Below are 23,430 nucleotides of genomic sequence, written 5' to 3'. Positions count from 1 at the left end.
AAGTGGAGACTGGTGTCGAGTAGGTAGTACGCGACAGGCAGATATAGCAATCGGGGTATGAGGTAGGGGGATGCACGTCATCCGCGCTATCCGGCACCGGGTTCGCGCAGGGGCTGTGCGGGTGTGCGGGGCGTCCCCACCCCGATTTACATCTCGACCTTTCGTGTAAGATATGTATAATCTACGAAAACCAAGAAAGACCGACACTGCACAAGTGTACCTTTACTCAACTCCTTCAGTATGCGTCGGACTTTAGGAATAGGTACTTACGCAAAGCCTCTGTTGAAGGGCTCCATGCCGACCGCGCTATTGTGTAAAGAGATCGCGAGCTTATTACCCAGTTATTAATTGAAAATTCTGTACTCTATGTCTTTCGTAATAAGATGGACATCTTGTACTACGCGTTGAAAAGCGTTTAATAATAAATCTTAGCTCAAAAGCAAAGCAATTATTTTGTTTCTTAGTACATAAAGCACCCACGACGTGCAAAGAAAGCGCTTTTATTAGAATCCTGATCCACAAAGCGTGTTTTCAATATTACGTCGCTCGTCGGGAACTTTATGATTGTTATGTTGTAACTACTTTGTTGTTTGTTTTGTAATTATGGAAGCCTTACAGGGAAATGAATCTTTTTCATTTTGGGAAATTGTTATTTTTCTTCACAGTGTTTTCACACACGATTTTTCACGGAAAGTGATTTTTCTTTTTTGGTACCACGGTCGTCTCCGTCATATTTTATTTATTAAACTTATAGAATGTATGGGGCGTTTTTGTTACATCCAGTGCCATAAAAACAAAGTGCGTTAACCTATAATCACACTAATATTATAAAGGCGAAAGTTTGTATGTGTGTGTGTGTGTGTGTGTGTGTGTGTGTGTGTGTATGTTTGTTACTCCTTCACGCAAAAACCACTAGACGGATTTGGCTGAAATTCAGAATGGAGATAGATAATATCCTGGATTAGTACATAGGCTACTTATTATCCCGGAAAATCAAAGAATTCCACGGGATTTCAAAAAAACCTAAATTCACGCGGGCGAAGTCGCGGGCATTGGCTAGTAGTTAATAGTATTAACTAAATATATATAGGGTGTTTGGTAATTAGTATATGATGACGACACGTAGGTGGTACCCATGCTATTTTGATCTGATAAATACAATGCTGAAGTATAATGACGAAATAAAATTATAAAATTTTCCGGTGGCATCTAAGTATTTCTAAAAACTACTATGAACTTCAGAATTGCACTTCAGAATTTTTTAGGGTTCCGTACCTCAAAAGGAAAAACGGAACCCTTATAGGATCACTTTGTTTTCTGTCTGTCTGTCAAAAAACCTATAGGGTACTTCCCGTTGGCCTAGAATCATGAAATTTGATAGGTAGGTAGGTCTTATAGTACAAGTACAGGAATAAATCTGAAAACCTTTTTCTGAAAAATTTATGGTTACATCATTAAAAAAAAAATTAAAATGTGTTTCAATTTTCAAAATAACATAACTATACTAAGTGGGGTATCATATGAAAAGGCTTTACCTGTACATCCTAAAACAGATTTTTATATAACTGTTATGTATAATAGTTTTTGATTTATCGTGCAAAATGTTGGAAAAATACCCGAGTACGGAACCCTCAGTGCGCGAGTCTGACTCGCACTTGGCCGGTTTTTTTTTTAATTTTTTTAACATAATATATGGGGTCCATTTTGAAAGAGGGTTTTGAAAATTTATGTATTCCACGCGGTCAAGGTCAGGGCATATTATGTTAATTCTAAAATACTCAAACTCTCCTAAACTTTATTTGGCGCTGTTTCAACATCAAATACATTTAACCGGTCAAACTTCACAGCTTTCGCTTTTAACTTTTGTCATTTCAAGTTGGTACTTAGCTGTTTTTATGTCCAAAGTTGATCAGTTACTTATTGGACTTATGGAAAAGTTTTCAGCTTTCCAATCGTAGTTTTCAAGAGCATTAAAATAAATACCTACTCCAACGATCACTGAAATATTCAAAAGTTGCAGAGTACACAAATTTTTTGTATATTTAAAAACCGACCAAGTGCGAGTTGAACATAGAAACTTAGCGTCATAGAGTCATAGTACAGTCATAGCGACAATAGAAATACACATTCTGTGAAAATTTCAACTCTTCCTATTACGTTTCATAAGATACAGCCCGCTGACAGACAGACGGACGGACAGACCGGACAGCGGAAGTTTAGTAATAGGTCCACCGCCGGCTCACTCCAGAGCACGGGCCTCCTCTCAAGAAGGGGTTTGGCTATAGTCTAACCGAATGCGGTTTGAAAGATTTCACACACCTTTGAGAACATTATGGAGGACTCTCACCGGTGCATATTTTCTCACGATGTTTTTCTTCACCGTAAAAGCAAGTGATACTTAATTACTTAAAGCGCACATAACTTCGAAATTTTAGAGGGATTGAACACCCGACCTCCGATTAGCCGGTAGATGGGAACCACTAGGCTATCACAGATTGCCTGCTTATCGCCCTTCGGTATACGGAACCCTAATAAGAAAAAAGGCATTACACTTTCCATGTATTTTATAACAAAAATTGCTCTCTCCCGCAATTGCCGAGACTGCAGTTTGCTGAAAACTCATTAGATATAATAAATGGCACCCCTAGGGAACGATAACACAGAGTACCGTGACCTTAATTCAGTACAAATGCTAGCCTCCAAGGATGCCTTTGTCGATTTACGTTGCAATTAATCAACCGTAGCAGGGACACGTATATGGCTTCCGTGTTCAGTACCTTCCCCAAGGAGAAATTACTTGGTACGTACGCCACTCTAACCAAGGGGAAGTTACTTCCCCTTGAAGCGACAAGCATAAAAATCAAGCAGTCTTTTACTTTCATGCCCGCGCGGGGTGTGAAAATCATCATGATCGACGATTCGACGAGCAGATTCGACGAGAACGGGTCTCTTCTTAGAGTGAGAAGGGTTTAGGCAATGTGGATTGGCAGAATTCACACACCTTTGAGTACATGGAGAACTCTCAGCCATGCAGGTTTCCTCACGATGTTTTCCTTCACCCTTAAAGCAAGTAATATTATATAATTGCTTAAAACGCACATTACTGAAAAGTTAGAGGTGCGTGCCCGGGATCAAACCCCCGACTTCCGATTAGAAGCCGAACGTTCTAACCACTAGGCTGTCACAGCTTACCTTAATTTACTTTAAGATACTATTTAATTGCCTGAGCGCACCTCAGTTCTCATTTCTTCCTGCTTTCATGAGACATGTATATAAGCACTTTACTGCAACTTGTTTTGCGCATAAAATGTCCTATAAAGACGACAGTTTCCCGAGTTTATCGTTCTTTATAACTATACCCACCTGTGAAAATAGTTGGTAAATGTTAGCTCAGTTATTTCACTTTGTGTTAAAGTTACGCCACGGTTACGCCCGAGAAAATTTTAATAGGAATGAAAATAACTTCTGAGTTAACAATATAAAAGTTTAGGTGTTTGTTTTGATTTTGTTTGAGGAAATCTCTGAAAACAATGAGCGCTAACGAAGGCTTTGTTTGTGTTGGCGAAGTTCATACAAGCGATGCGGCAACATCAACTTTTATTATAGTTGTAATTACTACGTAGGGGAGACAAGCCCAAAATGGGTAGCCCGCCCAAAACGGGTAAGCGTTGTAAATTTCGTACCAAAGTCAAAGTCAAAGACAAAATCATTTATTCAAAGTAGGTACAATTGTACTCCTTTTGATGGTCGAAATTGTTAAATTTGTATGATATAGTGGTGATAATTAATTATGTACGTAACCTACGAGGGTTCCAAACGCGCCCAAGTCTGATTAGAGCCTTTACCTTACCTTTCGGACTAGTTTCAATGCACCTGAGTGCCTGGCGCACTTTGACCGCCCGTTGTGCCAGATATTCCACGTACATTAAACTGTGGAACGAACTCCCTTCGGCGGTGTTTCCGTTAGATTTTAACACAAGGTTAATTTTAAGGGGCGTATCAACAATTTCGGAAACGTAGGTAGGTTTGGTGCTGCAAATGTTCATGAGCGGCGTTAAGCACTTAACATCAGGTGACCCACCTAATCGTTTGCTCGCTGTTTTTATTTAAAAATATCCAAGTAAACTATGTTCTTAGGTCAGATATATACATACATCGATGATATACCTAGTCTCAATAGCTCAACGATTATAGGAGCGGACTGAAATCCGAAAGGTCGGCGGTTCAAACCCCACCCGTTGCACTATTGTCGTACCCACTCCTAGCACAAGCTTGACGCTTAGTTGGAGGGGAAAGGGGAATGTTAGTCATGATTCAAATGGCTAATATTCTTTTTTTTTTTAAATATACCTAGTCATCCATACAAATATTATAAATTCGAAAGTGTGTCTGTCTGTCTCTCTGTTTGCTACGTTTTCACGGCTCAACCGCTGAACCGATTTTAATGAAATTTGGTACAGAGTTAGCTTAAATCCCGCGGACGGACATGGCTACTTTTTATCCCGGAAAATCAAAGAGTTCCCACGGAATTCCTAAAGACCCATCCGCTCTACAGATTTGTATGAAAGGTAGCGAGGTAGCCTGTGTCCATATTATTGACATAGACAACTTTTTATCCCGGAAAACTAAACAGCTCCTACAGGATCTTTAAAAACCTTCATCCACGCGGACGAAGTCGCCAGCATCCTCTAGTTAAGAATAAGGCAGAGCAAAACGAATAAATATAAGTCGTGTGGATTACAAATCGAAAACGAAAAAATCGAAGAAAGAAATAAGAAGACGTTTATTTGTGTTACAAACAATAAAATATTCGAAATAAAACTGAGTATAATGATAAATTGAATCTCTGGTATCTGTTAGCACAAAGCGCTGATTTTTTGTGAACCCAGCAAAACAAATGTTTAGACGACACCTAAAAAAATCTATACTGTATTATAAATGCCAAAGTGTGTCTTTCTCCTAGATCTTCACGACCCATTCGTTTAACCGATTTTGACGACGTATCGGACGTAGGTACGCTGCATTTTATACCGATAAATCAAAGAGTTCTCACAGAATTTTTAAAGGCCCATCATCGGTTTAACTGTTCATGACGGCTACCGCTTGCATTCCTGAGTTGAACATCAAGATTCGTTTTTATGCCGGAAAATCAAAGGGTTTCCACGGGATTTTAAAAGGCCCATCGATTTAACTGATCTTGATGGGATTTGTAAAACCCTAAACCCACACGGAATTAATCGCGGGCATCATCAAGTGAAGCTGAAAGCAAATTGAAGCCCAAACTCGAAACATTCGTACAGTGGGACCACACCATAAACGCCATTTTAACCATTGAGCACATTTATGGCGCTGATTCAACGCACCTACAGTCCGTTGCGACACATATAAAGCAGTTTTTTTTTTTCAGGCAATATCGGACTTCCTGCTCGGTGTATTCTGCCTGCCTTTCACCCTCGTCGGCCAGATATACAGGAGGTTCCTTTTTGGGGCGGCGCTCTGCAAGCTAATACCATTTTTACAAGGTAATTGCGGTTTTTTATTAAATTTAATATACATAAAAGGGAAAGCTGACTGATTAACTGACTGACTGATCTATCAATACACAGCTCAAACTACTGGACAGATCGGGCTGAAATATGTTAGCTATTATGACATAATATAGAGAGAGAGCCAGCGCGTGCTAGAACTTCGTTATGTTATATGGTATATGTAGCTGAAAGTTTCATCGCTGATCCTCCTGCCTGTGTCGCTGATCGTTCCTGCCTGTGTTGGAGACAATACGCAGAGGCGTATTGTCTCCAACACAGGGAGGAACGATCAGCGACTATGAAGTTTTGATCATTGCTTTTGGAGATAACAGGTATCTATTGAGTCAAGCAGACCTGTGTAAGCGTTAATTAAGTGCTTAAACAGGGCTCTCTCCGTCACTCGTTTCATACAATCGTAGTTCCAATTTTATTTGAATATTAAGCAACCAAAGTCCATGAAATTTTGCAGACATATTCTAGAAACTAATATCTGTGTCTGTGGTGTTTTAGATTTTTCTAAAAATATGTAGTTTTAAAATTACAGGGGCTCAAAGATTTGTATGAAAATTTTTAAGACCGCGTAACTTTGAAACCGGATATTTTAACAGAAATCTGGAAAACCACAGACATAGATATTAGTTTCTAGAATATGTCTGCAAAATTTCATGGACTTTGGTTGCTTAATATTCAAATGAAATTGGAACTACGATTGTATGAAACGAGTGACGGAGAGAGCCCTCTTAATAATAACGCCGACATAGGTGTGTTTGACTTAATAATTCACAGCTTCATTGCACTTCATTTGCATTTGGCACATTGTTCGGCGGCCTGGTGTCTCTCTTGCATCCCATTTACAAATATTGTAACTGCCATTTCGTAAACCAGACTCAGAATCCGGATTTGTGTGCCTAACTTTTATGGTCCTGGGCCTCAAACAGAAAAAAAAACTGGTCAAGTGCGAGTTAGGCCTCGCTTTTTTAGGGTTCAGTACATAATTATGAACATCACATTTTTTTGAAATACTAATTTCTGTTTCGAGCTAGAACATTGCAATAAACCGTGAAAGAAAACGCCAAAAAATGTATTTTTTTTTTTAATATAAAACAAACTAACACAGCTTACAAACTATTTTATTGTATATTATTATATTTTATTTGAGATAGACCCCTTCACAAAAATGGTCTAAAACTGACAATTTTGTCGACCCCCATTTCCTTATTTTCTATTGTAAGATAGACTGATGCATCATCACTTACCACCAAGTGAGATCGCAGTCACACGTAACTTGTATCAGAATGGGAACAAGCTTAGGTAGGCGGTAGCAAACCTTGTTATCCCTTGTAAACCCGCTTTTGCTTTCAATCCGTTATTATTTACTTAAGAACCCGGTCATCCATGGACGTCTTTGAAATTGAAATTCCCAGAACGGATGGCTTTCAGTCTAAAAATACATCGTGCATTTGCCACACCTGGTCCACATACGTAAGCGATATTGGTTCCCTTTGTGTAGCTTTGGTGCTACGCTGGAACTAATATTCGGATATAACGCGAAACTAAGAAGAAAAAACATTAATTAAATAGTAGAGCCTCAATAGCTCAACGGTTATAGGAGTGGACTGAATTCCGAAAGGTCGGCGGTTCAAACCCCAGCCGTTGCACTATTGTCGTACCCACTCCCAGCACATGCTTTACGCTTAGTTGGAGGGGAAAGGGGAATGTTAGTCATGATTAAAAATGGCTAATATTCTTTTTTTTTTAAACATTTAACAGAGGCTCGATAGCCTAGTTAAGACGTCCGTCTCCTATTCGGGATATTGGGGGTTCGATCCCAGGCACGCACCTCTAACATTTCATCTACATTTTATCACAACAGAGTTCTGTGAGTTTTAAGCAATTAAATATCACTAAGGAAATATTGTGAGGAAACCTGCATGTCTGAGAGTTTTCTATAATGATGTATAAGATGTATGAAGTCTGCTAAACCGTACATGGCCAGCGTGGTGGACTGGTACTGCATGCGCTATTGTTTTTAACCCCCAACCCAAAGAGAGGGGTGTTATTAGTTCGACGTGTGTATCTGTGTATCTGTTTATCTGTGTATCTGTTTATCTGTGTATCTTTCTGTGGCCTCGTAGCTCCTAAACTGATGAACCGATTTTAATTTAGTTTTTTTTTTTGTTTGAAAGGTGGCTTGATCGAGAGTGTTCTTAGCTATAATCCAAGAAAATCAATTAAGCCGTTTGAAAGTTATCAGCTCTTTTCTATTTACTATAACCTTCACTAATTGTCGGGGGTGTTATAAATTTTTAATTTACACTTGTCGCAGTCTACACTTGTATTTGTTCAGCCTTTGACGTATGTGTACAGTATAAAAATAGTATTTATTTAATTTAGGTCTTTTGAAGCCTTTGCGTCTTTGTGTGTTTACCCGCAGCCGCTGTAAGGGTTGATAAAACCTCGGCTTTTGTTACGAAAAAAGTTCACAGAGTTGATATGACCGCAAATCTGGTTTTTTATTTGTCAAGCGCTCAGTACTTTGTTAGCCGAAAACCGCTCTTTAATTTCTTTATCACCCACCTACAGGAGAGGCATTAGAATTTTACAGTTATGTGTGCGCCTTCGTCTAGTGTTTTCTTTTAATTTCCTAGCTTATCCGATTTTGGAGGCGGAGTTGTTGTCTAACTTTGAAAGTAAAATAAACCTTTAGTTTGGAAGGTGTTTTACTAACATTATATTAATCCTTATGAAAATAAAATAGTCCGTCGTCTATTTAATTCAGACCAAAATTGCCATTTGTATCTGAGTTTATTGTGGGCTCTTCTCAGACTTGGGCGCGTTTGGAACCCTCGTAGCTTTAGTTTTAAGTTACGTAATTAATTATCACCACTATATCGTACAAATTTAACAATTCCGACCACCAAAAAGAGTACAATTGTACCTACTTTGAATAAATGATTTTGACTTTGACTTTTGACTATCATTTAATTTAGAATTATATCGATGCTTTTTGCTATTTCCATACGCTTACGTTCTGGGGATGGAGATAAGTACTTTTTGTCCTGGAAAATCGGAGGGAGTTTTTAAAACCTATTTACATCCACGCGGCGGAGTCGCGAGCATTACCTAGTAGCCTATAAACTATAATAACACGAAGTTGCAGGAAAAAGCTAATCCATACTATAAATGCGAAAGTGTGTCTGTCTGTTTGCTGGCTTTTCACGGCCCAACAGTTTAACCTCTGTACGAAATTTCATCAAAATCGGTTCCTAAACCTATGCCCTTCCCCGGCTACTTTTATCCCGGAAAATCAAAGAATTCCCACGGTATTCTAAGAGATCCATCCGTTTAACCGATTTTTATGAGGTACAAAAGTAGCTTGCATCTCGGAAATTGACATTGGTGACTTTTATCCCGAAAAATCAAAGAGTTCCCACGGGATTTTTAAAAACCAAATCCACGCGGACGAAGTCGCGGGTATCAGCTAGTTGTTCATATGTCTAATCAAAAAAATCTTTTCAAATAATGTTGTAAAAGTGTACTATTTTCAACCTTACAAAAGATTGTTTACTGTTCGTAGACGTTATGACGCTATTACTAGTTTATGGCGGTTTTTCGATATGTAGATACTTGTAATATCGATTGTATCACTTTTTAACCCCCGAACCAAAAAAGAGGGGTGTTATAAGTTTGACGTGTGTATCTGTGTATCTGTCTGTGGCGTCGTAGCTCCTAAACTAATGAACCGACTTTAATTTAGTTTTTTTTTTGTTTGAAAGGTGGCTTGATCGAGAGTGTTCTTAGCTATAATCGAAGAAAGTCAGTTCAGCCGTTTGAAAGTTATCAGCTCTTTTCTAGTTTTTTTATAGAGGTTTTTGTGTCGGCGGTTTTTTAAATTTTCAGTTATGTGTTTATATAATGTATTTTGTTCTGTCATTCGCACTATACGTAGACAAAGTAGAAGTAGTAAGTAAGAAAGAAAAGAAGTAGAAAGTAGAATTTGTATTCATAAAGTTGAGACTTCAAATCTTAAAGTTATTCCAAGTTTTGCTTTACTTCTTTTTAGTTTCTTCTTGAAGATGAAAAGCGATGAAAAGTTTAAGGATAGTATGAACCCCTGTGGCTGGTTTATTTACTTATCTATTCTTGCCGACCGTCCATTTATTTCTTGCTTATTGCAATAAGCTCCCATCCTATTATGATATATGTAAGTAAGTAAGGTAGGTAGTGTAGGGAATCATAATGTGCGAAAATTTCATGAAAAATATCAGCGCTATTGATTTTGGTCATAGTTTTTAGTTAAATTTCACTTTCGGTGAAAAATTGTCTGTGATATCAGTGAAGAAAAAATACCTAAGTATAGTTCCACCAAATGAAAGCTATTTAAATCATTTAAGGCCCATATATAGCCCTGTATATTTCACTCAGTTTGAGGTGTTATGAAGAAAACCGCACCTCAGATTTACTCTAACGCCGGTGTGCATTGTGCGTTAAGTTTTCATATTTCTTCGTATCTATAAAGCGCAGTTTGACTTTGCTTAGACTTAAGTTTCAATTAAAACGAGACAGATTTATGCCAGCGGTATACCGCTGTCTCGTTTTAACAGTGTCTCAAGTATGAGCAAAGTCAAAGTGCGCTCTATAGATCTCAGCCTAACTGTACAGGATTGGCCTGAGTATTCAGCCGAAGTTTTACTTTGTCCTTTTGTTTCAGCCGTTTCTGTGTCAGTGGACGTCTGGACCCTAGTGGCCATATCGCTCGAGAGGTACTTCGCGATATGCAGACCCCTCAAGTCCAGAAAATGGCAGACGCAGTGCCACGCATACAAGATGATAGCAACTGTATGGATACTGTCCATAGCGCTCAACTCACCAATACTGATTGTCTCTACGCTGCAACCGATGAGGGGAAATGGTATGTATTTATTTGAACTCACAGTCACAAGTTAAAATAATCTATCAAAAGTATATGCTCCTGATAAAAGCATCGATGATACGATCGAAGATTTGGACTTAAGACCTTCGTTATTTTATAAAAGCTGAAAATTTATCTGCGTCTTGACCCCAACACAGGGAGAAACGATCAGCAACTATCACATAATTATGAAGTTTGGATCAAAGTTAGGATCATAGTGGCTTTGGGAAATAACAGATAATTTTACTATATTAAAGGTGTAAAAATCGGAGGTTAAAGTATAAACTCAATTTATTATAAGTATATTTTCTTACGAATAGTATTCTAAATCACGTTATGTACCTATTGCCAGAAACTTAGGATCGTGGCAGCCCCCTGCCAGACACCCTTAAACTTTTAAACTTTAAAGCGTTTTAAAAAACTAGTGTGTTTGTGTACATGGATTATTCCACTATAACTTCTAAATGCCTGAACAGAGGATGTATCTATAGGGGGTAGGATTCCCAAGTAGCAATGGGGAAAATTCTTTTGAGAAAAATCGATTCAGCCCTATTTACATATACTTACTATTGTGATTTTTTTTACTTTTTAGTTCATTTTTGCAAGAACAGTCGTGTTTTTAATATTTTACTACGACTTGCTATCCCATCCAATCAAAGAGTTCCCACGAGATTTAAAAAAAAAAACTTTAACTAAAGTGCATAATATTACTATAACAAACGATCGTTTTGTTATCCTTTGTATTATCCGATTGTTGTTTCAACACACCTCATAAAAATAAAATAAAAAACGATATATAAGAAAATATTTTTATTTCAACATTCAGTGGCTCCCGGAGGCACTCTCGATTTACCTTCGGCACAGATGGATGAACATAATATCTCCAGAGAGAAGCTATGAAAATATTATTTTAGTGAAAATATATCATTGGTATTTTTTAGGATTTTGTACCTCAAAAGGAAAAACGGAATCCTTATAGGATCATTTTGTTGTCTGTCTGTGTCTGTCAAGAAACCTACAGAGTACTTCCTGTTGACCTAGAATATTAAAAGGCAGGTATGTAATTGTAGGTCTTGTAGCACAAGTACAGGAATAAATCTGAAAACCGCGAATTTGTGGTTACATCATTTAAGAGGGCTCTCTCCGTCACTCGTTTCCACTCGTTTCATACAATCGTAGTTCCAATTTCATTTGAATATTAACCAACCAAAGTCCATGAAATTTTGCAGACATATTCTAGAAACTAATATCTATGTCTGTGGTTTTCCAGATTTCTGTTAAAATATTCGGTTTCAAAGTTACGCGGTCTTTAAAATTTTCATACAATTCTTTGAGCCCCTGTAATTTCAAAACTACATATTTTAAAAAAAATCTAAAACACCACAGACACAGATATTAGTTTCTAGAATATATCTGCAAAATTTCATGGACTTTGGTTGCTTAATATTCAAATGAAATTGGAACTACGATTGTATGAAACGAGTGACGGAGAGAGCCCTGTTAAAACAAAATTGATTTCAACTTTCAAAATATTAAGATAACTATACCAAGTGGGGTTATCATAATGAAAGGGTTTTACTTGTACATCCTAAAACAGATTTTTATTTATTTTTATGTATAATAGTTTTTGATTTATCGTGCAAAATGTTAGAAAAATACCCGAGTACGGAACCCTCAGTGCGCGAGTCTGACTCGCACTTGGCCGGTTTTTTAAAGGGGGACGGAAACCATCGTGAGGAAATGCATGCAACAAACAAAAAAAAAATTACCTGTTAATGAAGGTCAAAACTGCAAACTTTGTTGTAAATGTAGCAAATCGCACGTGTTGAGTGTTTACTTGGGATTAAACGCTTGGGCGAACCTCACTTAAAACTTCACTAAACGCCTACCTCTAATTACTTACCTACTGGCTACACTTTAATGCTGTATAATGAATGAGTCCGAACGAGTTGGCTAGCATCACCTCGGTGCCGAGCGTCACAAAATACCTAATGATCGTGCACTGTGCAACCAAATACCCTGTCATTCATTCATTTTATACTAGCTGTTGCCCGCTACTTCGTTCGCATGGATGTAGGTTTTTAAAAATCCCGTGGGAACTGTACGATTTTCCGGGATAAAAAGTACCTACCGACATATTGTGATTGTTTTGTGTAGTTGACTCATCAGTGTAATATTTCATGTAATCCATATCCATACTAATATTATTAATGCGAAAGTGTGTCTGTAAGTCTGTATGCTACCTTTTCACGGCTCAACAGTTTAACCGATTCTGACGAAATTTGGTACAGGGTTAGCTTATATACCGGGGACGGACATAGGCTATTTTTTATCCCGGAAAATCAAAGAGTTCCCGCGGGATCTACAAAAATCGAAATCCACGCGGACGAAGTCGCGGTCATCCTCTAGTGTTTATATATAGAGGAATGTACAGCCCCCAGACAAGTCTACAAGACTTAAGGGTGTTAAAAATCTATGTAAATAGCTGTAAGAGTTATTTTGATAAAATAAATTAAATTAAATGACCCTGGTTCACATTGCCCCAGGGCATTTGACGACAACTTCTCTGCGGTAGGTACCTCTATGTCGGAGTTAGGTGTTAGCAATTACTTGCTTTAACGGATAAGGAAACATGACATGCCTGAGAGTTCTCCATGAAGTTCTCAAAAGTGTCTGAAGTGTGCCAATCTGCAATAATCGGCCAGCATGGCAGACTATGGCCAAAGCCGTTCTCAGTAGTGGTAGTATAATGTTTTTTGTCTGATATGTTAACGGGATTTTATAGGCGGCGTACTATACATATATGCTAGCCCTATCGTTACATTTAAGTAACAATTTGAGAGAATCACTAACAAATTCATGTTTCAATGAAAGGTTGATAGTGAGATAATTTTTGGATCTCTGCATAAAGAATTTCATTGTTATTTTTGTTTCATAATAACTTTTTGTAGAATTGTAAATTACATGGCACAATAATTTTGTAATTTCTCGTTAGACTTTCAGAGTCCTGCAGGTTCCCGAGGGAATTAAAAATCCTCTTTCCACGGGTACAGAAAATTAAATTTTTATTGCGGTACTGCATTCCCTAATTGGGTAAATATAAAATGTAAAATAAAGAAAATGTAAAAATCGGTCAAGTGCGAGTCGGACTCTCACATGAAGGGTTCCGTACTACTATTACTATAGTAGTACGGAACCCTTCATGTATATAGTACTGTAGTATATAATAGTAAAAATTAAAAAGTGTTTTACTATAAAACACTTTTTAATTTTTAAAATTTGCATGGCGGCTATTTTGAAATTTTTATTATTTGTTTTTATAGCAGCATTAGAAATAAATACACACGCTTTAAAAATTAAAACTGTGTACCTATTGTACATATAGTTCATGAGATTATAGCTCGCTGATAGACAGATAAACAGAAAGACAGATGGATGGATAGTCGGACGGGCAGACTATCGGGTACGAAACCCTAAAAAGAAAGCGAAACCATCGCATTTTCACATTTTAAATACAATGAACGGGGATATATTTTTTACAAAGGAATTTAATAACACACATTTTTCCTGGAAAAGTTAACTGGAAAATATGACAACGATTGCATCCCGGAACTTGCATTTTCTTTGTTAAAAATGTTACCTATAGAAAATCATCTGAAGCATTGAGTTAGACCATGGAGTATCAAACTAATCAGTTCCATTGATAATATAAAGAGAGAGCCCGCGAGGGCCAGACCTTCGTTATATTATAAAAGCTGAAAGTTTTCTGCGTATTGTCCCCAACACAGGGAAGAACGATCAGCGACTGTGAAGTTAGGATCATGGTGGCTTTGGGAGATAACAGGTAATAAAGGTGTACAAAATGTTACGTCGAAGTGTAAAGTGTAATTTTTGTACATTTTCTTCCGAATAGTATTAACAAGTGTAAATTAAAAATTTACAACGACCCCGACAAGTGAAGATTACAGTAACTAGAAAAGAGCTGATAAGTTTCAAACGGCTGAACCGATTTTCTTGGATTATAGCTAAGAACACTCTCAATCAAGCCACCTTTCAAACAAAAAAAACTAAATTAAAATCGGTTCATTAGTTTAGAAGCTACGATGCCACAGAGAGATACATAGATACACAGATACACACGTCAAACTTATAACACCCCTCTTTTTGGGTCGGGGGTCAAAAATCACGTCATGTATTGCCAGACACTAAGCCCTGCCAGACACCCTTTTTTAAAAAGTTTAAAGGGGATGGCCTTCTGAAAATAGCCCCGAGCTCAGTAATGCGCCGGTTACGGGTAGGATGGACTATAACTTATAGATGTGTCTATAGATTTACCTCTATGTTCCTCTCATGACCTACGCGTCTGGAAGAACAGCTAAGCTCGATCAGCATTTCCTCAAGGTCCTGCAGTGATTCAGCCAGTATGACTATGTTTTATTCTATCCTTGGAAATAGGATTAGATAATCATAATAGTGTTTTACCTCACTTGCTCGTAAAATGTTACTTTACAAAAGAAAGAATTTCATTGTAGAGGACTATAATCGGGCCTTTACTGGCCGCCTTTCCAAGAGGATTATTTTATTTTGTTTTAAATATTTTTTTTAGTAATTTGTTTTTAACCTTTTTTAAATATTTTTTAAAGAAGATCGTCACGTTCGAATTGGTGTGTTTCAGACTGTATGATTTAAAACACTATACAAGTCTCGGCCAAAATAGCAATTACCGACCTCGTTTAGTTAACTCGGCTAGCGCCTCGTCCTTTCAAAATCACTTGAGAAGTCCTCGGCTTCGCCTCGGCCTTCCAATATGACTCGGCCAGTAAGCGCTTTATTTCAAGCCTGGACTGTAATGTACTATTATTACAGTAGCATATAATATAAGTCAATATTTTTGGCTGTTCTGTGGGTAGAATACCCATGCGGTCTGTACCTTGGCACAATGGACAAAGCCATTTGTTACCTTCCCACATATCGATGCTTTCCCGCTATGAAACACGTGCTCAAATAATTGCAGTGCGGCCTGGGGTGACCTGGGTGACATAGTTCCATTAATTATAACGATTAATAAAATAGAATGCACTTTTTCTCCTATCATAAGCACCGATGATATAATCGAAGTTGAAATAATGGTTATCGAAGTGAAGATAATGTCGGCGGATGCAAATAAAGATCGACATTTTCTACCTACCTACACAAATAATCACTCGAAATGTGTTTTTTTTTTTAATACACAGGAAATGCCTAACGCATACCCTTCCGTTAGGGGAAACGGAGGGGTTATGTGGGGCTTGCACCCACTAAAACCTGTGTTTGTTTCTCAACGGACTGGCGGTTGCGCGGGTATCACTAAGGTAGTATTCACCGCACTCCCTCCAAGACTTGACCCGCCGCCAAGCGGATGGGTCCCATCGCTAGGCTGGCTGCTATTGAAGAATGCAGCGATAATATCGGGTTGAAAAACTTCACCGGATGCGCCGGTAAATATTGAGACCTTGATTTCCGACCGTCAAACGCAGAAAGGTCAGTTTTCATTTCCTCAGACATGACTGATACAATACTGATAGTTCTTTGTTAATAATAAAAAGCTTTACCCTACCTCATAAATATACATAGGTTTTATCGGTTGTCTGCGATAGACTAATGCCAAGGGATACTATTTCTCACGTAGCAAGTCAGGCACCTTTACTTGGATTATGGAAATATACTTATTAACTTCTGACTACTAACTTCCCATGAGAAACAAATTCTCTCTGTGCTATAAATTATAATGATAGAACTTAATCACTGTAATGGCAGTTGGGAAATATGGTAACCTTAATGCTCGCGGGAATACCTAAAGAAAAGTTAATTTAGTCTAAAATATACCTTTATCCTCGGACTTGGAGTATCTAGACACCGCAAGCGTCCGTTCAGGTGTGCCCATTTGAGCCAAGGAGCCAACTGCCTATTTTATTTTCATTCCTCTGTCAATAGGTATTTAAGTACCTAGTACCTACTATCATTCCTCTTTAAAAAATAATACAAGCAAGTCATTTAAAAATATTTTCCGACTGCAGTTTGCACTACATCAGATAATTGAAGATTTTTTTGTACATTTATTTTATTGTACAAATCCTTGCTATGCTTACAGCTTGATGCCAAAGCGCATTACAAGTTATACTTACACTATTCATATTTATTTACATATATTTATATAAATAGTTGCGATCTATACATGAAATAAATCTATTTATATTAAACACGTCTAAACTCTGGTGCTGAGCAATAAACTGAGCATGAGCCTCGGTAGCACAACGGTTGAGAAGCGGACTGAATTCCGAAAGGTCGGCGGTTCAAACCCCACCCGTTGCACTATTGTCGTACCCACTCCTGGCACAAGCTTTACTCTTAATTGGAGAGGAAAGTGGAGTATTAATCATGATTAGCATGGCTAATATTCTTTAAAAAAAACTCAGCACAGAAAGCGCGCGGAAGTTTGGCGCACTTTCAGCTATTTGGAGATAATACAGTCGTCATGTTGAATTTTTCACAAAAATTTAGAGCTAAATTGTCACTCGAAATGATGGAAGAATTACATTACAAAGCCATTACATCTAAATCTATTCCGACATTTAGAAGTTATAAGGGAACAAAGAAACTCACATTCTTACATGAGCTCTGAAAATATTACCTTTTGGCCAGTGTCGTATAAAAATCGATCCTCTCCCCTGTCAAAGTCTGTTGGCTCCATTGATAAATAACTCGCATGACTACATCCTAGATAAGAAAAATTAGGCTCAGTTGATTTTCATATTATTTAATAATCATGCGGCATCTAGCCATTCCAAGTCCGTGTCTTTAAACTTACCCACTGCTCATTTAGAGGACTTTATTCAAGAACTTTGAAGAGCTATTTCAAGTAGGTGCCTTCATCAATCTTACTGTTCATAAAATTCACAGGACTTCATTCAAGACTTTTGAAGCATATTTAGTGAGCCACGCTTTCATTCCTCGATTAAAATTCGAGATTCAGCGCATTTTTTTTAACCGGCAATATTTGTAGTTATGATTTTATTTAACCTGCAATGTTTTTGGGATAGTTTGTTTGTTTAGGTCAAATCTTGCAAGCTAAATTAGAACCACTGTCTCTAACCCCCGGAGTTGATTTTTTCTTTCAGGTTGGTTCCATTCCGAATAAAATGCATATTTTGATTTATATTACCTACTAGCTGATGCCCGCGACTTCGTTCGCGTGGATGTAGGTTATTAAAAATCCCGTGGGAACTTTTTGATTTACCGGGATAAAAAGTAGCCTATGTGCTAATCCAGGGTATAATCTATCTCTATTCTAAATTTCAGCCCAATCCGTCTAGTAGTTTTTGCGTGAAGGAGTAACAAATATACATACACACAGATACACACACACACAAACTTTCGCCTTTATAATATTAGTGTGATAGTGTGAAGCATGACCTAAATCGACATCCAATGTTAGCTCCAGACAAAGGAACTCTTAACGGTCAACAGCACAGAGGCGAAATTTTGTGCGCGAATTAGGATGGAATAGAATGGAAGAGCTTTCTATTCAAATTAGGAATTTTTGAACCAGTTCTTTCGTGGACATACCCCAACAAATTAAAAAAAGCTTGATAATATAATACTATACTTATGATAACAATATACTTCAAGGCAAGTCTAAAATTGATTTATGCAAGTGTAACATTAAAGCTAAGGAGAGACTTTTAAGAAAGTTTAGGGATTTTTCCTCCATTTCCCTGTAACAATTCAACAGTACACTATGTCCTCAGCCGAAAGACGGAACTTTTAGTAGATACTTAGTGCGTAAAAGTTAAAATAAGTCGTATGTACTCAAACCATCTCTGAAATATTATTCTAGGTATGTACGTACCTACTTACTTCGTTATCAACGATTCGCAATAAAAATAATTGATACCATCAGAAATTATTGCTTATGAAATATTAATCGAAGGCCGCCACCTGTCTAGACTCGAGCCGAATTAGGATTTTATTACTATAATACACCTTACATCACATTAGCAAAATATGTACGTATAATAGTGGTTATTATTAGTTATACAGAGAGAGCCAGCGAGTGCCAGCGAGTTTTTGATAGTTCTAGTTGCTGCGACAAACTAGTGTAGAGAGATTTCTCTACACAGTGAGCGATCAACTACGTACGTTTCTTGAGCGAGAAAATAGTCGATAGCTAGTCGCTTTCTCGTCGGCGGTGCGACAAGTATCATCCTATCATAGCAATTACAATTGAAATCACACCTTTCGTGCTAAAAGTGCTGAGTGGATACAATTTATTATTATTTCATATTGTTTAATCACTTACGTTTAAGTTAATGGGAAACTACTGGTGTTCAATATCTCACTGTAGACCATGACATATATATCCAGAGGCTAGCATTTAATTAATTAATGGTCGGTGGGATGGTTCTAGGCGTCTATAACTGGCCACGGTCGCAGCATAACTAATGAGTGACCCCGATATCTTATCGTATTGACATTTCAGTAGGAAAGGTAGCAGACAGAAGGCACAAGTGGGAGGGGGTTATTTTTTTTTAACTCAGATACAAGTTAGCCCTTGACTATAATCTCACCTGATGGTAAGTGATGATGCAGTCTAAGTCCTCGGTGAAGGATCTTGGCGTTTTATTAGATAAAAAGTTGCTTTTCGATGAACACGTCAGCCACATATCTAGTAAAGCTTATAGGATGCTGGGATTTGTCCTAAGAATTTCCAAAGAGTTTAAATTGCCGTCTACACTTGTACTACTCTATAACTCGTTTGTTAGGTCTATTCTGGAGTATGCTTCCACGGTATGGAGTCCTCAGTATAAGGTACATAAAGAAAAAATTGAAAGAGTCCACAATCGGTTTCTAAAACGACTTTCATATTACATATCTCAAAATAGTAACAGTAATGACATTCCCCCTTTGCCAGTTTCACCCGATGGCAGACGTATTCAAAGAGATCAAACCCTTTTATATAAGCTCCTGAACAACGGCGTTGACTCTCCATACTTAATCTCTAAAATATCCTTAAGATGTCCACGGATTAACTCTAGGCATCGGAAATTGTTTTGCATAGCACCAAGTAAGACAAAACATGCTACCAACACATTTATCAGAAGAAGTTGCAACCAGTTCAATCAGCAATTTTCAAATTACGACATTTTTCATCTCTCTCTTCAGAAATATAAATCTGCAATTAGGGACATTATATCCAAAACTGACTAGCTTCACTAGTCAGTTTTTTTTTCGTTTTTGTTTTTACTTTATTATTTATGTTATCCACCTATTTTCTGTTCTTTTTCTATGTACCTTCTTTTCCCGACTATTGTGTGTTTAATTCTGTGTTAACTTTTCTTTGGAGACTGTTTTGGTGTGTGTGCTTTGTATTTGTTTTGTTTATTGTTTATTGTTAATACTGTGTGTCTCCAAAAAAATAAAAAATAAAATAAATAAAAAATAAGATGGTAGCAGGCTATCCTGGAAGCGATTTGGCAGTTTTCATTTAACCCATACTCCTTTGATTTCTAAACGGCATCGTACCGGAACGCTAAATCATTTGACGGTGCGGCTTTGCCAGTAGGGCGGTAAGTAGCCACGGCTTTTAAGCCTTCCACCAGACCAGACCAGGCATTTAGAAATTATAAAATTCCAAACTAATGACGGGAATCGAACCCGGGATCCCCCACTAATAAGACCACAGCGCTTACCACGGCGCCTAGGGAGGTCCGTCAAGCACTAACTTTTGGAAATTCTACCCCTAAGAGGATTAAATGGGCATTGATGGATCAGTCAGTGAATGATTCAGGACTTCTCTTTTATATGTATGTAGGAGAAAGATAAAGGCATGTCTTTCATCTTTTCACCTCATTCTTCTTTCCACCAGCATACAAATGCAGAGAAGTCTGGACTAGCCTGGAGCTGGAGAGGGCGTTCAACCTGGGCTTGGACGCTGCCCTCCTGCTGGTGCCGTTCTTCATCATGTCCTTCGCGTACTGCCTCATCGTGACCAAGCTCTGGCGAGGGATGAGGCACGAGATACAACATAACTTCAACTGGCAAAAAAATTGTGAGTCTTCATCAAAGCTTTAGGCCTAGTTCCAACGGCGTAATCTACGAGAATGTAACCTGGGCAGTTCTTTAGTGTCCCTCATTTCAGCTTGCTGTAGTACAATTTATCTTCCGCTCCCGCCCCCACACCCCCCCCCCCATTAAGTAGTAAGTTATTAGCTTCAAATGAAGCTGAGTGCGAGACCTGTTTTTAGTCATAGATATAATTAATTAAGATTCAATGTCAATTTCAACTGATAGACGTTCACTTCTGCACATAGGTCTCTTCTAGAAACTCCTACACGCCACAATATTGCAGCACCTCTTACAGCGACTCCCCTACATGTTTAATGTTGTCTGTCCACGTATTATGAGGTCTGCGAATGCTGCACTTTCTGCTGCCCTCTGGTCTGAGGTCGCCAATGCAGCACCTGATCACAATAAGTCCGAACATAGCCCTCCCCGTCGTCCAATGAGGTGGCCTTAAGCTAATGTAAAGGATGACGACCCTCAGCAATGAGGACGACGAAGCAGAGAGAGTATAAATGTATTTGTTCACAGTGGCAAATGAAGGCGCCTGCAAAAACAACCCCTTACTGGCCACCACGCCTATATTACAAGGCAACGACTCGGAGCTTTGCTGCAGGAACGGTTGCAATCTCAAGAAAATCACTAAGGTTAGTTTTTTTTTTAACTTTTTACCAAGTAATCAGTTAGACTTGTTCATAATAATAGTTTTATGATGTCTGTCTGTGATGGGTAACACATTTTTCGACTATTTCACTGTGCCATTGAGTTGATTCAAACACATGGCAGTAAATAATTATGGTGCCATTACGTTTCTGATGTTGGAGGTGAGAAGTTGATACTGAAATTGTGATGGTGCTTTACCAGGGCAGTCAAGTTGGACTCAGTTTTGCATTGTTTTTATAAGAGGCTGTTAATGGAATCTCTCTAATGGCATAGGTATTATAGCAGGATGGTCGAGTTTGGAAAACTTATGTATGCTTTTTTTAAATGAGTCTGTAAGCTGACAGTTGACACGCACCCTAAGGGTGCAATACCACAAAAGTGGAGTAAAGCTGAACTAAGCGAGGACATTTTTAAATCAGGTTATTGTTAGATGACGACCCTCATAATCTCTTAATAATCTGATTACTCAAAAACACACGTCTCCACTCCGCTCCGCTTGTATGAAATGCACCTTAACGTGGATTGAATTAAATGCTCTCACGTATAAATTGGAGGAACGTATACTAAAATGCAATCATGTTTTTCATAAATATTATAGCGTAGCCTTTTTCGTTGTCGGCAAATACTGAGATCATGAATTTAATTTAAATAATGTATTCGACTTCTTTATATTCAACGATTTGTCTCCACTCTCGCACTCCCTAATAGGTACCTATCTATTGTATAAAGTAATCTAAATAAAATTTGCATGATAGAACCTCAAATCCCTTGAGCCATACCTACGTAATGATATGAAGGCGAGCTACGATCGAAATTAACAATCTTCTTCTAAAGATATATGTAAATTAGAATCTCTACTAATCTGCACTATACTATACAAGTTTTTTAATAAATAAAATTGAAGTGTCTGTCTGTAATTTCGAAATAACTACCTCATATTAAGCTCATAATATGGTTATTTGAACTGCACCGTCTCTGAATCACACGTTTTTAAAATTTTTGTCTGTCTGTCTGTTTGAACGGGTTTGGTTTTGCCGTAGTCAGGTAGACTACAGCAAAACTAAAAGGAAGGGTTATGATTTTAGCAGTCTACGTATGTTTGTATCCAGATTCGGTGTGTCCCACCGTAGCGTCTAAACTGCTGGGCCGATTTTGATGAATGAGATGTCAATTGATTCGGTTCCGGGTGACATAGGCTATAATTTGTCTGCAAAAAATTTACATACGGATGTTACATCAAAAAAGTGGGGGGTCTCGAAAATATTTTTTTGCTATAATATTGTACTTATCGATTGGGATGTCAAATGAAAAGTTAGTAGTTTAGAACTTTATCTTAGTCATCATCCCGCAAAATTCCGCAAAGTAACAGCTGCTTGTATCCATTATCCAACCGCTCACTTTAATGTGTAATTAACAGAGCTCTCTCCGTCACTTACTCCATACAATCGTAGTTCCCATTTCATTTGAATATTAAGCAACCAAAGTCCATGAAATTTTGCAGACATAGTCTAGAAACTAATATCTGTGTCTGTGGTGTTTTAGATTTTTCTAAAAATATGTAGTTTTAAAATTACAGGGGTTCAAAGATTTGTATTTTTCTTTAAAAAAAGGCCCAACTTTGTGCTCGTTTTTCTAGACAACGAAGCAATTTGATGAAATTTGGAAAAACCACAGACCTAGAAAATTTAATGAATATCATGCAGTAAAAAAAATATCGTTATATATTTTATATTGTTATAATTATGTTGGAACTACGAAAACCAGAAACTACACCCAGAAATCTTGAAAATTTCGTGCTGTCTCGATTTCTGCAAGAGGGGTGGTGAGGTGCGGGGGACGACCAACCCCCGACGGTGACGGGGGGCGGAACTGACAGTCTAAACTGGTCTAAACACACGGGCCACATTTAAACTACACCCGACTCTAAACTTGTCGATAGGTCTAACTAAATACACTGGTACATTTCAACTTGCGTTAGACGTATGCGTTACCTACTCAGACGTTGCCTGTAGATAAAAATATGTCTCATGTTTGCTGGCAATAGCGCATGCATCAAACCCTGCAAGTTGCACCTATTCCTCACGCAATACGCAATTCCTCACGCAATACGCACAGCTTTAATATTATAATTTTTGACAATGTATACTATATGTAATGCCATATCACAGGTCACTCTCTGATTTATTGCTAACAATTTACTTCCAAATCAATTCCAAATGCAAAGAAATC

The 23,430-nt window shown here is 37.8% G+C and overlaps 1 protein-coding gene and 1 long non-coding RNA gene across 2 annotated transcripts in view; one reads left to right on the top strand and one right to left on the bottom strand.

The window, feature by feature from the left end:
• Positions 1 to 23,430, top strand: part of LOC123866529 (cholecystokinin receptor type A-like) — a 44,255-nt gene that overhangs the window by 4,064 nt on the left and 16,761 nt on the right. Inside the window, 4 exon segments of the mRNA XM_045908173.1 lie at positions 5,408 to 5,522; positions 10,240 to 10,440; positions 20,345 to 20,527; positions 21,070 to 21,185. Coding sequence (XP_045764129.1) covers positions 5,408 to 5,522; positions 10,240 to 10,440; positions 20,345 to 20,527; positions 21,070 to 21,185 — 615 coding nt within the window.
• LOC123866530 lies at positions 141 to 19,886 on the bottom strand. Its single transcript, XR_006796216.1, has 3 exons — positions 19,551 to 19,886; positions 11,872 to 11,879; positions 141 to 152 (listed from the first exon to the last, which is right to left on the bottom strand). It is a non-coding gene; the product is annotated as an uncharacterized LOC123866530 (long non-coding RNA).

This window comes from Maniola jurtina, chromosome 6 (assembly GCF_905333055.1).
Source record: "Maniola jurtina chromosome 6, ilManJurt1.1, whole genome shotgun sequence".
NCBI lineage: Eukaryota > Metazoa > Arthropoda > Insecta > Lepidoptera > Nymphalidae > Maniola > Maniola jurtina.
The sequence above is the reverse complement of the archived record's forward strand: the minus strand, read 5'-3'. Positions and strand labels throughout refer to the sequence as shown.